This window comes from Trichosurus vulpecula, chromosome 7 (genome assembly GCF_011100635.1).
Source record: "Trichosurus vulpecula isolate mTriVul1 chromosome 7, mTriVul1.pri, whole genome shotgun sequence".
In the NCBI taxonomy this organism is placed as follows: domain Eukaryota; kingdom Metazoa; phylum Chordata; class Mammalia; order Diprotodontia; family Phalangeridae; genus Trichosurus; species Trichosurus vulpecula.
The window spans coordinates 100,351,426-100,364,423 of NC_050579.1; the positions used below are offsets into that span (position 1 = coordinate 100,351,426).

Below are 12,998 nucleotides of genomic sequence, written 5' to 3' on the forward strand. Positions count from 1 at the left end.
AAACCCCAAATGGGATCACAAAGAGTCAGACATGATTGAAATGAGTCAACAACAACAACCATGTTGATTTTGGATTGTGGTGGCAATCAAGGAACATGGGAGAACAAAGGGACTGAAAGGTCTTCCTTCCCCTTTAAAGATTGGATTTCAAGAATCTTCTGCATATCAGTGGAGCTTGCTACTATGGCTACATAGGCACACACTCTGCTACTATATTTATGCAACAGTTCTCACCAAATTACATGTGATTTTCTTTCACAGATTAACAATCATCCATTTTCCCACCTACAGGGTACATAATTGGATGGTATTATCTTCTAATCAGTGTTTCAAACCATCTTGTCCAGTGTCCAGAGGTTAAAAGAGCTATGTTTATATTATATAATTCAGCTATTTTAATCATTAATTATGATGATGAACCTCCACTAAGCTATAATTCAGACACCTCATGATGACCTGTAGGTAAGCAACTCTGGGCTGTCAAAGGTTATGCTGAAGTAGCACAAATCTTGGTAGAACTACGAAGCTTGGAAATGCCTGGCCACATACTATGGATCTGGTGTTAGAGGGCCAATCTGGCTAACTTTGGAGAACCTCTTCAACGGATACTTGGTCAGGAACTATTTTGAACACAGTAACTCATGAAGACCATCTTCTAAGGGTGTGGGGACTCCTCTCTGTCTCAGTGAAGAAAGACCCTACACTGATGGGTATGTTAATTTTTTGGTGTTTTGAACTGCCATCAAGTCCAATCAACAATTTCAGATGGAATTCATTTTCTGAATGTATTTTAAAATTTATGTGTAGGGCTTTATAGAGCTCACCTAAATTTCAGAAGGCCATTTTAGGCACTCAATTAAATTTTGTTCATCTTTCAAGTTTCCTACATTTGTACCTAGGTTTTACTTTCATGTATTATATTGGCCCCTTTATTTTATATTGATTTTTCCCCATAAATAACTTTGTATTTCATCTTTCCTCTTTCCACAGTATCTTCATGGACCTTCTTATGATAAGCTTTCTCTTAACTTAGTACTAGGTAATGAATTTGTCTAGCCCAGAAACTCAGAGGCTCATCTATAGAGAAGTAAAAGGGACCTTGATGAGTCCAACACCCTTATTTTACAAATGAGGGAAATGAGCCCAGAGAGGTCGTAATTTGCCCAGGGTCATACAGCTACTAAGTGTCTGAGGCATAATTTTATCCTAGGTCTTCCTGACTCCAGGTCTAGTACACTCTCCGCGATAACCACACTACCTTGCCTCTCATTAAAATGTTAACAAGGACATGGAATGGCCTCAATTTGCATCACTGGAGGCATTACCCACACCAATGAAAACAATGATTCCTGACCTATTGATGTTGGAGTAATATAGTCAGCAGCTATATATTCAGACATGACTCATTTCTTTTGGGGGGGGGATTTTTTTTCCTTAATAGTATTTTTTCTAATTACATGTAAAGATAGTTTTCAAAGTTCATTTTTGTAAAATTTTGAGTTACAAATTTTTCTCCCACCCTTCTTCCCCTCCTGCTCCACACAATAGTAAGCAATCTGACATAGGTTATATATGTACAATCATATTAAACATATTTCCACAGTAATCATGTTGTGAAAGAGGAATCAGAACAAAAGGGAAAAAACCAGGAGAAAGAAAAAAAGCGAAAATAGTATGCTTCAATCTGTATTCAGACTCCATAGTTCTTTCTCTGGATGTGGACAGCATTTTCCATCATAAGTCTTTTGGAATAGTCTTGGGTCATTGCATTGCTGAGAAGAGCTAAGTCTATCAAAATTAATCATTGCACAATGTTGCTCTTGCTGTGTACAATGTTCTTCTGGTTCTGCTCCCTTCATTCAGCATGAGTTCATGTAAGTCCAGATTTTTCTGGAATCTGCTTGCTCACCATTTTTGGTAGCACAATAGTATTCCATTACATTCATATATCACAACTTGATCAACCATTTCCCAATTGATGGGGGATTTCTTGATCCTCAATTTCCAATTCTTTGCCACCACAAAAAGAGCTGTTATAAATATTTTGTACATGTGGGTCCTTTTCCCTTTTTTATGATCTCTTTGGGATACACACCTAGTAGTGGTATTGCTGGAACAAATGGTATGCACAGTTTTATAGACATTTAAGCATAGTTCCAAATTGCTCTCTAGAATGGTTGTATCAGTTCACAACTCCGCCAACAAAGCATTAGTATTCTAATTTTCCCACATATTCTCCAGCATTTATCATTTTCCTTTTCTGTCATATTAGCCCATCTGATAGGTGTGAGGTGGTACCTCAGAGTCATTTTAATTTGCATTTCTCTAATCAACAGTGATTTAGAACATTTTTCACGTGATTAGAGATAGTTTTAATTTCTTTATCTAAAAACTATTCATATCCTTTGACCATTCATCAATTGGGGACATGACTCCTCATTTCAGTGTAGATCCTTTCCCCACTACCACCACCACCATCCTTTCACCTTGGGAGGCCATTGTAAACAACAAATGCCCCAACCTGTGAGGGTACTAGTGGAGTTCTCTGGTTATCAGTTTATCATCCCCTGCTCTTGTCACTGATACCATTATAATGTCAGAAGAAAGTGAGGAAGCCCCCAGTTCACTGGGCAGATCCTCATTATTAGGATTATCTTCATTCTAGGGTGGATCAATAAAGCTGAAGGGAATTCTCAAATCAGTGAGGTCACAAATCCATTTAAATATTTGAGAGCCCTACCTAGTGGACAATATCAATGGCAACATTTCATCCCAGGGGAAGCTAGAGAACAATCTTGCAGCAGAGATCTCTACGTGTGAATGCCTGTCTGAGATGCGATTTTGTGCTTTTAAATATCACCACGGATTGTTTTTTTCAAGATTTGCTTAGGAGGTGAAAAAAATTAAAGTGTATCAGAGTGAATAAAATGAGCTTTTCATGTACAGAGAAAAAGAAAATGTAGAGCTATGTCTGCCATTTAATTAGAAGTTGACTAGAACCATATTGTATGAATGAATTTTATCTCGCCCATTGTTTTCAGGAATGTAAAAATACTTTCATGTTAATTTGGGTAAATGTGTCCATCTGGTTTCACATTTGCCTGTATGCACACCCTTCATTTCTCATTTGTGCATGTGCATAATGCTTTTACTACCACACTTTTAAAAATTTAGCGTTCAGGTTATACCACATAGGAATTCTATTGGCTGAAATATCTTGCAAGTTTAACTCTTTTAAATACTCAAACAATTAAGTGATATTCCAATATAAGATGGATTCTACTATAACTGGGCAGGCGGCACTCTTGCTTTCATTAGTATGCTTATTATCTTTACATAGCACATTTCTATTCAAAATCAACTAGCCCCTAACTATATCTGACAGCATGATGGGGGAGACTTACCTTAATAACACAATCCCAAATATACGATCCTATTTTACTTTGCTTGTAGTAAGAAAAGCTTGATTTCTAGATGGTTGGTTTTAGAATTCTTTCTTTGGCTTGTTAGACGTATATTTTGGGCTTATGGTGGTACCTAGCATGCTAAGAGAGATCTGGTTCAACTATTCTAGCACTCTCCAAAAAGTAACAGGGCCCAAAATGTCTGCCTAAGCGGCAGATGGGGGTTGGCAGCACTGTGTAGTACTCTCCAATTGCTAGCTATGTCCATTGGGAATACAACTAAAAGAAAAAAAAATTGGTAATACTGCTCATTGACTCTGCACTTACACAGTGACAGGGGACAATAGATTCATATATAAAATAGATTTGGTCCTATTATTTAAAGCCTTGCCAAAATGACTGCCCTAAGAGTGATGAATTCAAAAACCAAGATCTATAAACAGAAATAATACATGGACATGACTACGTTTGATTTTGTTTTATGTGTTTGGAGATAATTTAAAAAACTACTTTGTCCTGTCCCCTAGGTCTGGCTTTTAACAGACAAGAAGGAGGAAAGGAAGGAGGAAGAAGAAAATAGAGATGAGAGTGCAAACCTTCTGAAGGGTCTCAGCAACATTTAGGCAAATATTTAACTAGCAAAGAAGGAGGGGGTGACATGAATTTGGCCTGAAAAGCTACTCTGTTCTGTCCAATAATATAATTAAACATTATTGAGGTATAGCTGTAGTCATTAATGAAAGAATACATAATAAGGAGTTAGAAATGAGTGAAGGTGGTTCCAAACAGAAAGACATAGTAATACAAGAACACTTACCTCAGTACAGCATCAAAGTAACCAACAATAACAATAATCCCCAAAAGACTGTTCTATAAAATATAATAATATGACAAATTATTTGGGAGGGTTTCTAGCTATAAAAAAAAATGTTTACCCAGAAAAGATTAAATCAAGGTTGGGCCTACAATCTAGTCCAGAAATGAACTTTGAGTATGTAGCCCTTGTGTCTTCTTTCTAAGTCCCCATAAATCCAAGGGAAAGCTTCTATTTATTGATTTTATTTGCAGAATGCACTCTGGGCATAGAGTAATTTGATTTCTTTTTTTAAATGGGGCTTAGAGTCTGTCTTTCCAGGCATATAACTTACCAAGCATAAAAGCCAACACATAAAAACAAACATACAATTTAAAGATAGGGTGCTCAAGGCAGTAGGAGCAAGGAAGCCAGGGAGGTGGTAGGATTACTCCTGAGCTTACCATGCGCCCATATATCTACTGGATTTAAATCTCCTGACATACAATATTTTGAATCCCATCCGTCCATAGCATGGCTGAAGTGTTTGGGGGTGGGAGGGAGAGTCCCCAGAGAACATGATAGATATTTAGCCAATGCAGAAGTGAAAAATTGAATTTTCTTCTTCGTTGGTAGCATTTTTTATTATTAAATTCCAAAGACAAGGCTCTTAACAGGTTTAAGTACTTTTGTAGCTCATTTAAATTTTGTTCTCTTCTCAGCAAAGTCAGCAGCACTAGATGGATCAATGCCGATAATGCTGCTTCTATTCCAGAGCCTTATGGATTCACACAGATCTACAGCTTTTAGACTGTAAACTGAAGAGTGAAGTACCCTCTTTCCACATTTCTTTTACTAGGAAACTTTTTTTTAAATTCTAAGTAATCTTGGGTAATTATATTTTATAAGAGGATTTTTCCACATTTACTAAATTCTGTTCAGGGTCTGTAATGCTTGTCCATGTGGACATGAAAGAGAAACTGCCACATCTGTGCTGTAACAGCTCTGTGAGAGTTTTCTGCTTTGTGAATCACAATATTTATTCGTAAATGGTTGTTTGTCTATGGGAAAACATAAATGCTATAGAAGGGTATGCTAAGGTAAAGGAGCTAACAATCATCGTCATCATTATCATCAATGGCTAGAATTTATATAGTGCTTTAAGGTTTTCAAAGCACTTTGCATATATTATCTCATTTGATTCTCACAAGAACCCCATGAGGTAAATTCAATTATTATCCCCATTTTACAGGTGAGAAAACTAAGGATTTGTCTAGGGTCATACAGCTAATAAGTAATTAAGACAGGATTTGAACTCAAAGGAAATTCATACCCTTGCACATAGCAGGTGTTTAATAATTTACTGGAGCTGTGTTCCAAGGATGGGGATGACCTTTGCGAATGTACAAAAATGGAAACATGACCAACAGAGTTAGGGAACAGCTACTTTTCCAGTTTGGCTAGAATGAAGAGATTGTGAAGGAGAGATTGGTGAAATAAATTGGGAGAAGTAGGCTAGAGCTAGACTGTGAAACAACATTTATGTGTACCCCTTCCTGGTCATTACTAAAATGTTAAACTAACATTTATGTGACAATGGACAAGTAGTACTACCTAATATCTCTATGAAAAATCAATATTCTAAGAAAACAAGAGCAACTAAAATATATAAATACATATAGAATGCACACATGACATTGCAATTGTAAGTTCGCGCCAGCCCAAACAGTAAAAATATTGGTTTTTATCAGTTAATAAGCTGGTGAATGTCCATAGGAAGGAAACTAGTGTGGCAAAGATCCTTGAGATCGTGTTATATGAGGAGCTGTCGAAGGAACTGGGGATGCTTAGGCTGAAGAAGAGAAAGCTTGGGGGGGTGACATGATAAATAATTTTAAGTAACTGAAAGTTGGTCACGTGGAAAAGAGTTAGCCTCAGAGGCAAAATCAGGAACAATGAGTGGAAATTACAAAGAGGTAGATTTAGGTTAGATGCTAGGAAAAACCTCCTAATGATTATAGTTATCCATAGGACTGGAACTGCCTAAACAAGTAGTGAGTTCTCCCTCATTGAAGGTCTTCAAGCAGGGACTAGATGACCACTTCTCACATATTGTTTTGTAGGAATTCCTTTTGGGTATTGGTTGACCTGGATGATCAGGAAGGTCCTTTCCAATCAAAAATTCTGTGATTTTTTGATACCATGTAATATTCATACTTTGGATGATGGCATAAACATTATACAGTTTATCAACTACAGCCTTAAATGTGATAATGTAGTTATGAACTACAGGGAAACGAGTCAAGTAACTTCAGTCCGCCACTCATTTTTTTAAGCACTCTACATGCCAGGCACCGAATATGTTAGGCATTGATGATACAAAGACAAACTTAAAAACAGTCACATCCTCAAGAATCTTACGTTAGGGGGTGAGAAGAGAGAGGCAATAATTTAATAATTACAAGGTAGTTTGAAAAGAAAGAGGGTACTGTAACAGTGTGTGGGACCAGGAAAACCTCCCTTATAAAATGGTCAGTGGTATGAACCCTGAATGAAATTAGTGGTACACATGTGAGACTGATATTTAGTATTCAAAATTGGAATAGCTCCTTTGAAAAATGAATCTGGATTGAGAAGACAGAATATGACTCTGATGTAAAAACAATAGTCATCAGTAAAATGTATTTTTAATTGTTATTATAAATATAGCTGAGTAAGCCTTCTACATAGTCACATATATATGCAACTATGTATGTATACACACACATGTATATATTAGCTTTAAAGTTTATAAAGCACTTTGCATGCATTATCTCATCTGATCCTCACAACAACCTCATAAGCTAAATGCTTTTACTATCTCCATTTTATGGGTGAGGAAACTGAGAGGTTGTGACTTGCCTAGGGTCAAACAGCTAGTAAGTTATCTGTGGTAGAAATCGAAGTCTTTCCTGACTGCACGTTTCACACTCTATCCACTAAACCACCTAGCTGCCCCAATATTTTTAAGTGAATTCTGGGAGCAGATAATCCAAGACCAAGGCTCTACAAATAGTGACTACAAGTACAAAACATAGATCGGTCTTAACCTAGGTATAGGGAGGTAGTAAGTCCTAGGAGACAACTATACATATGGTAATGCACCCCCATCAGTGGCATTGCCTTTAAATCCGAAGGTCAGTAATAAAGTCATGCAGACTTAGAGCTGCTATCTGAGGTACCATACGTCAGGAGTGGGCCGATCAGGAGAGCTCCTGCTCAATTTGATGAGGCTACAATTCACTTTGGGCTGATTCCTGGTGTTAGTGTTCCCAATGCCACAACTAACCTTACACTCTCCACAGACCTTGGACACTCTCTTTAGGATTCTTTTCATCTCTCCCTTATGGTAGTTGTTGACTTATATTAGTATGTTATATATACAAAGGCTAGCGACAGAGCACCAAGAACTAAACTTGTCTACACACCTAACACTATCCCAAATGTTTAAATATGGCTGCCTAAAGAAAGGAGCTGGGAGCCTGTGAGAGAGTAGCACTATTATCTAAAAGTTAATCTACATAGATTTCTAAATACCTCAAGGTATGGCACCTTGTAATAACAATGGCCCATTCCAGCCCTATTCATCCCTATAAGTCTTCTCTGGGTGTGGAGAAAGTAGGAATTGGCACAGAGAGCATATACACCTTGGAACAACTTTATTGAATCGAATAATTGTCTGTGTTAGTGGGCATCTTTTTTGAAAAAGAATTTTCTGGAATTTTGCCATGGGGATGAGGACTTTTCAAGTAGCAGTTAGAATTGAGAAAGGAAATTAGTTTAAATGTACTGTAATTATAAATTACTGTAATTACCTTTTGCAAGGTACCTTTGAAAGCAGGGTTGGAAATTGTGTTGAACCATCAGTTCCTGTCACAGATGTCATGTCCTGGAAGTATTCCCTTTTATTAATGACTCTCAGAGGCATAATAATAATTGGAATACAGTTAAATGAGGAAGAATGTGTTGAGACGTACTGGAATGGTTTGGGCTATAAGTACTTCCCTGCAAAAAGTCAATTATTGCAATAATAAAGAGCAGTATTTGAGTAGTTGCTATGGGTTCTAAAAATTTCACTATAGAGTGGCTACAGTGCAGTGGGCCTGGATCTTAAGGATGCCATAGAAATCAACCAGAAAAACTCCATATCTATGTAACATGAATCAAAACTCTGAGAGGGTTTCATACATTCCCAAAGATGAACTAAAATATGACCACTAAGATTATTAGAATTTCTAATCTGCTGATACAGACAACTGGAAACCATTTTAATAGGGTGGCCTTCTGTATCAGTAGACTGGACAGTAATTTACCTGGGACGACTTGGGGGACACAAGGAAGGCCTCACTATTCCAAAATATCCCACAACTTCTGATTCAGGCATGGTCATATTCAAAAGGTCAGGGGCACACAGCCATAATTTGACTAGTGCCAAAAAAATTAACTTTTAAAATTGATACCTTTCTTTGTATTTTCTGTGTCTATCATCATGTTTAGAACATAACTGATGTTTAATAAAATGTTTAAGTCAAATCAAGAAGCACTTATTAAGCACCTACTATGTGCTAAGCACAGGGGATATAAACAAAAGCAAAAGAATGGTCACTTTTCTCAAGGGACTCACAGTCTAATAGGAGAGATAACATGAAAACAACTATGTCCAAACAAGATATAAGGAGATAATTGGATAAATTGGAGAAAATCAACAGAGGGAAGGCACTAGCATTAAAGGGGATCAGGAAAGGCCTCTTGGATAAAGTAGAATTTTAGTTAAGACTGGACAGAAGCCAGGGAAGCAAGAAGAGAGGATTCTAGGTACAGAGGACATAAAGTGAAAATGGTCAGTCAGTAGATGGTGTGTCTTGTAAAAGGAACAGCAAAGAAACCAATGTCACTAGATTGCATCATATGCATGAGTAAGTAAGGTTAAGGAAGACTGGAAAGATAGGAAAGGGCTTTGAACAACAGGATTTTATATTTGTTTCTAGAGGTGAGTTTCCTTAAGGCAGGACATCACACCCAATGGTCTTTCTGCCCTTTCTCCTTTCCTCTGAAGACACAAAGGGCCAGGGCCAGGGACTGGAATGTACCATAAAATAGAATTGCATTAACCCTATTTTTCCATATAAAAACAGTTAAGCAATATCTCCTAACAGAATGATTGTAACTGAAAATGCTTGTTTCCATTTTCGTAGATTAAAGTATTAACAGAAAGAATGAGTGCTTTAATTGTTTGTAACCAACACTGTCAATTGAATTTGAACTGAGTTTTGTTGCCTTTTAGAATTGTTTTCATGTATGTGTTGCATTCATTGTGTATATTATTCTTTTTTTCTTCTTTCTTTACTGTGCCATTTCATGTAAGCTTCTCATGTTTCTCTAAGTTTTTCCTTATTTACTGGTCCTTACAACGCAATAATATTTCGTTGTATTCACAATTTGTTCAACATTCTCCAATCACTGATAATTTTTCCAACTTTAGTGTCACTTATTTATTCAATGATTAACTCATTGAATATTTATTAAGTCCGTACCATGTAGAAGACATTATCCTAGGCACTGGGTATACAAAAACAAAATAGTCCTTGCCCTCAAAGAATTTGCATTCTATAGGAGTAAAACAACACGTGTACAATCATGGGTGCACACAAAGCATGGGCAAGGTATACCAGCACAGTAGTGCTTGAATTACCAATTAGATAATGAGGGCTTCATATGCATGCCTTTTTACACCAATCAGTCAATACAAAATAGATACAAAGTAAATACAAAGAAATTGATGGGAGGGCATTAACAACTGGAGAGATGTGGAAAGGCTTTGGGTAGTCTGGGGATCTTGAATTGAGCCTCAAAGGAGACTGGTAACCCTCACGGGCAGAGACAAAGAGAGAATGCATTCTAGGTTGGGGGCGGGGGGGGGGGCGGGGGTAAGGACAGCCTGTGCTAAAGGCATGGAAAGAGGAGGTGGAATAAAATGTATAAAAAAGACCAAGTTGGATGAAACATAGCATGAGTAATCCAGACTGGGAAATCAGTCTGGAAAGATATGTTGGAATCAGATTGCAAGGAGTTTTAAATGCCAAACTGAGGAGTTATATTCAATTCCAGTTATAATAGATAGTCACTGAAGGTTCTGAATAAGGGGAGTGACATGGTCAGACCTATGCTTGAAAAATATCAATTTAGTGTCTGGGAGGCATGGTGGAACAGGGTGTTAGGGGTGGAGAGTGAATTATATCGGGAGAGAGTGGAAATACTAGACCCTGACAATTGCAGTGATTCACCATGCAGTCTCCCTTAACTTGCTCTCTAGTTTTCCTTTCTTCAAGGGTATTGACAAAATAATATGAGCTAATCTATGACATCATCAAACCCTACTTCCTTATTTTATGGATTGGATCCTAGAACCCCAAGGCTGATGTTCTACTCAGGACAACTGACAACAGCTGCTGCCTTCCTCTTTCCATAACTCACTAGGTCTAGCTCCCTATTTTGGGTAACGTGATATACTTTGTCCATTCAGATGTCCAAGTTACCTCAGGAGGATCCATTCCTTTCAGCAATTTTTTCTTTCAGTCTCTTTTTTTCATCCCAACATCAAGTATTGTCCTTTTACTTTGTCCTTTTAAAAATGCAAATAAACCTGAAAAGAAGCACACATTAAATCAATAATTCCTTAATAGGAATTGGTTTTTATCAAATTAGTTTCCTTTCTGTAATGACAGGAGGGAACCCAGAGCATAATTATGGAAAGTCTAGGTTGAAGAGGGGAGTCTAAAAGTTAGGCAAAAGTAGAAGAGAGAAGAAATAGAGAGGTGAAGACAAACCTCATCTCCCTCACACTATGACCCTGAGCTAGTCTTTGTTCTTCTAACACTCCTCTTATTTTTGTCTTTACTACAGCAGTAACATTGGTGTATTCTTCTGCGGACCCAAAGCTCTCTCCAAGACTCTTCAAAAAATGTGTGGCTTATATTCCTCAGCTGACCCCAAAGGTGTTCATTTTAATTACAACAAAGAAAACTTCTAGGTCACATTTTGTAGTTTATCATTATGTTTCTACATTGATACATTATGAACATGTATGTATATATATGATTTTAATAATGCATATATCTTCTGAGAATGTAGATCACCACTCTACAACTTCTTCTCCTGTGTGATTCTTGTCCATGACTTCCCACCCAACATATTGGAGGCTTTGCTCTGGTTCTTTCAGCATTGTCCATCCATTGCTTCTAATTCTCCCCCATATAACTGACCCATTCCCTTTATGGGCGTATATGTTCTTTTTTATATTTACATGACTTCTTAGAAGTGGTCAGCACCAAAAGGTTTTGGGATATGTATACTCGTGGTGCCCTTACCCTTAGCATTACCGTTCTGGTTACTTATAATGTTGACTCTTCTCAGATCATATTGTTCTGCTACCAAATTCGTAGCTAGATAGAATCACAAAGAAAATTAACATGAATGAAAGGAGTATTTGTGGCAGCAAATAGTTTTTGGATCAATGAGAGCATTGTGCAGCTTTCCAAATATGATGTAACTGAATCTCTTCTTCTTATCCAATTCTGAACTTAAATCATTGCCAATCTGCTTTGTTTGTGCAAGATATATATTGCTGGACTAACTCAACTGCCCATCTCACTGCAATGTACATTTTCTTTCACTTGTTTCTGTGCTGTTGATAGTTAGACCAATATCTTTCATATCATTATAAATTTCAATAAGACTTTGTATTATTGCTACATGCAATGAGTATAATTTAATGTGAACAGAGCATTTAAAATTACTATCAATAATAAACTCTTGGGTTTGGGGGACTCTGCAGGATATCTTCCAAAACAGCAGGGGGGAAAACATAAGCTCATATGTCTTACATCTTCTATGAAGTCATTACTAAGAAGATTATTGAACACAATTACTGCCAAAATCACACCCATCCACCATAGTCTTTCATTATTGTTATATATGCTTGGGAGGCACCTTGTTGAAGACAAGCCTTGAGGTCTGTATGTGGTTTATCAAATCAAATGCTTTGGAAAAATAAATAAATAATATATATCACATATTATGCCTTTCACAATCACTGCGTGGCTTTAAAGATATGGTTGGACTACAACCATAGGTTATACAAGACAGCAACTTGGGTCCCTTCCAACTCTCTAAAGCTGTGGTTCTAGGCAGCTGGAGTATCATGGATTTAGCAGGGCAAGAAATCTTAAAGATCATCTAGTCTAGGGGTTCTTAACTTTTTTGTGTCATTGACTTCTTTGGCAATCTGCTGAAACCTATGGATGTTTTCTCAGAATAATGTTCCTAAATGCATAAAATAAAGTACATAGGACTAAGTATATTGAAATGAAGTTATCAATGTTTTTTAGAAAATAAGTTCACAGTCTCCTGGTCGAGAGTTTAATCTAATTCAACCATCTTATAGGGAAGGAAACTGAGCATTTTACTAGAGTAAAATGAGGCTATCTTTCCCTCATTCTGGACACTCCTTCTCATTAGGTCTTGTTGACTTATTTTATTTTTATTTTATGGGATAAAACAAGCATTTACATAACACGGTATAATTAAAAAAAGATTGCACATTAAACTGAAAATCTATTATGTACAATTTGCTATTCCAATTACATATATAATAAATTTACAAATATATAATTTAGAATAAATTTCATTTTTTCTTTTTTCTGTTAAACTCTTGATTTATATTGAGCTTGTAGTCCACTAAACTCCAAGATCTTTTTTTATAC

General features: G+C 36.8%; 1 protein-coding gene across 1 annotated transcript in view; it reads left to right on the forward strand.

Annotated features, from left to right (window-relative positions):
* NOX3 (NADPH oxidase 3) overlaps positions 1–11,266 on the forward strand; it is a 97,770-nt gene extending 86,504 nt beyond the window's left edge. Inside the window, exon 13 of the mRNA XM_036768963.1 lies at positions 11,140–11,266. Within this exon, the coding sequence (XP_036624858.1) occupies positions 11,140–11,266 (127 nt within the window). The remainder of the gene's footprint in view (positions 1–11,139) is intronic.
* Positions 11,267–12,998: the final 1,732 nt, after the last annotated feature.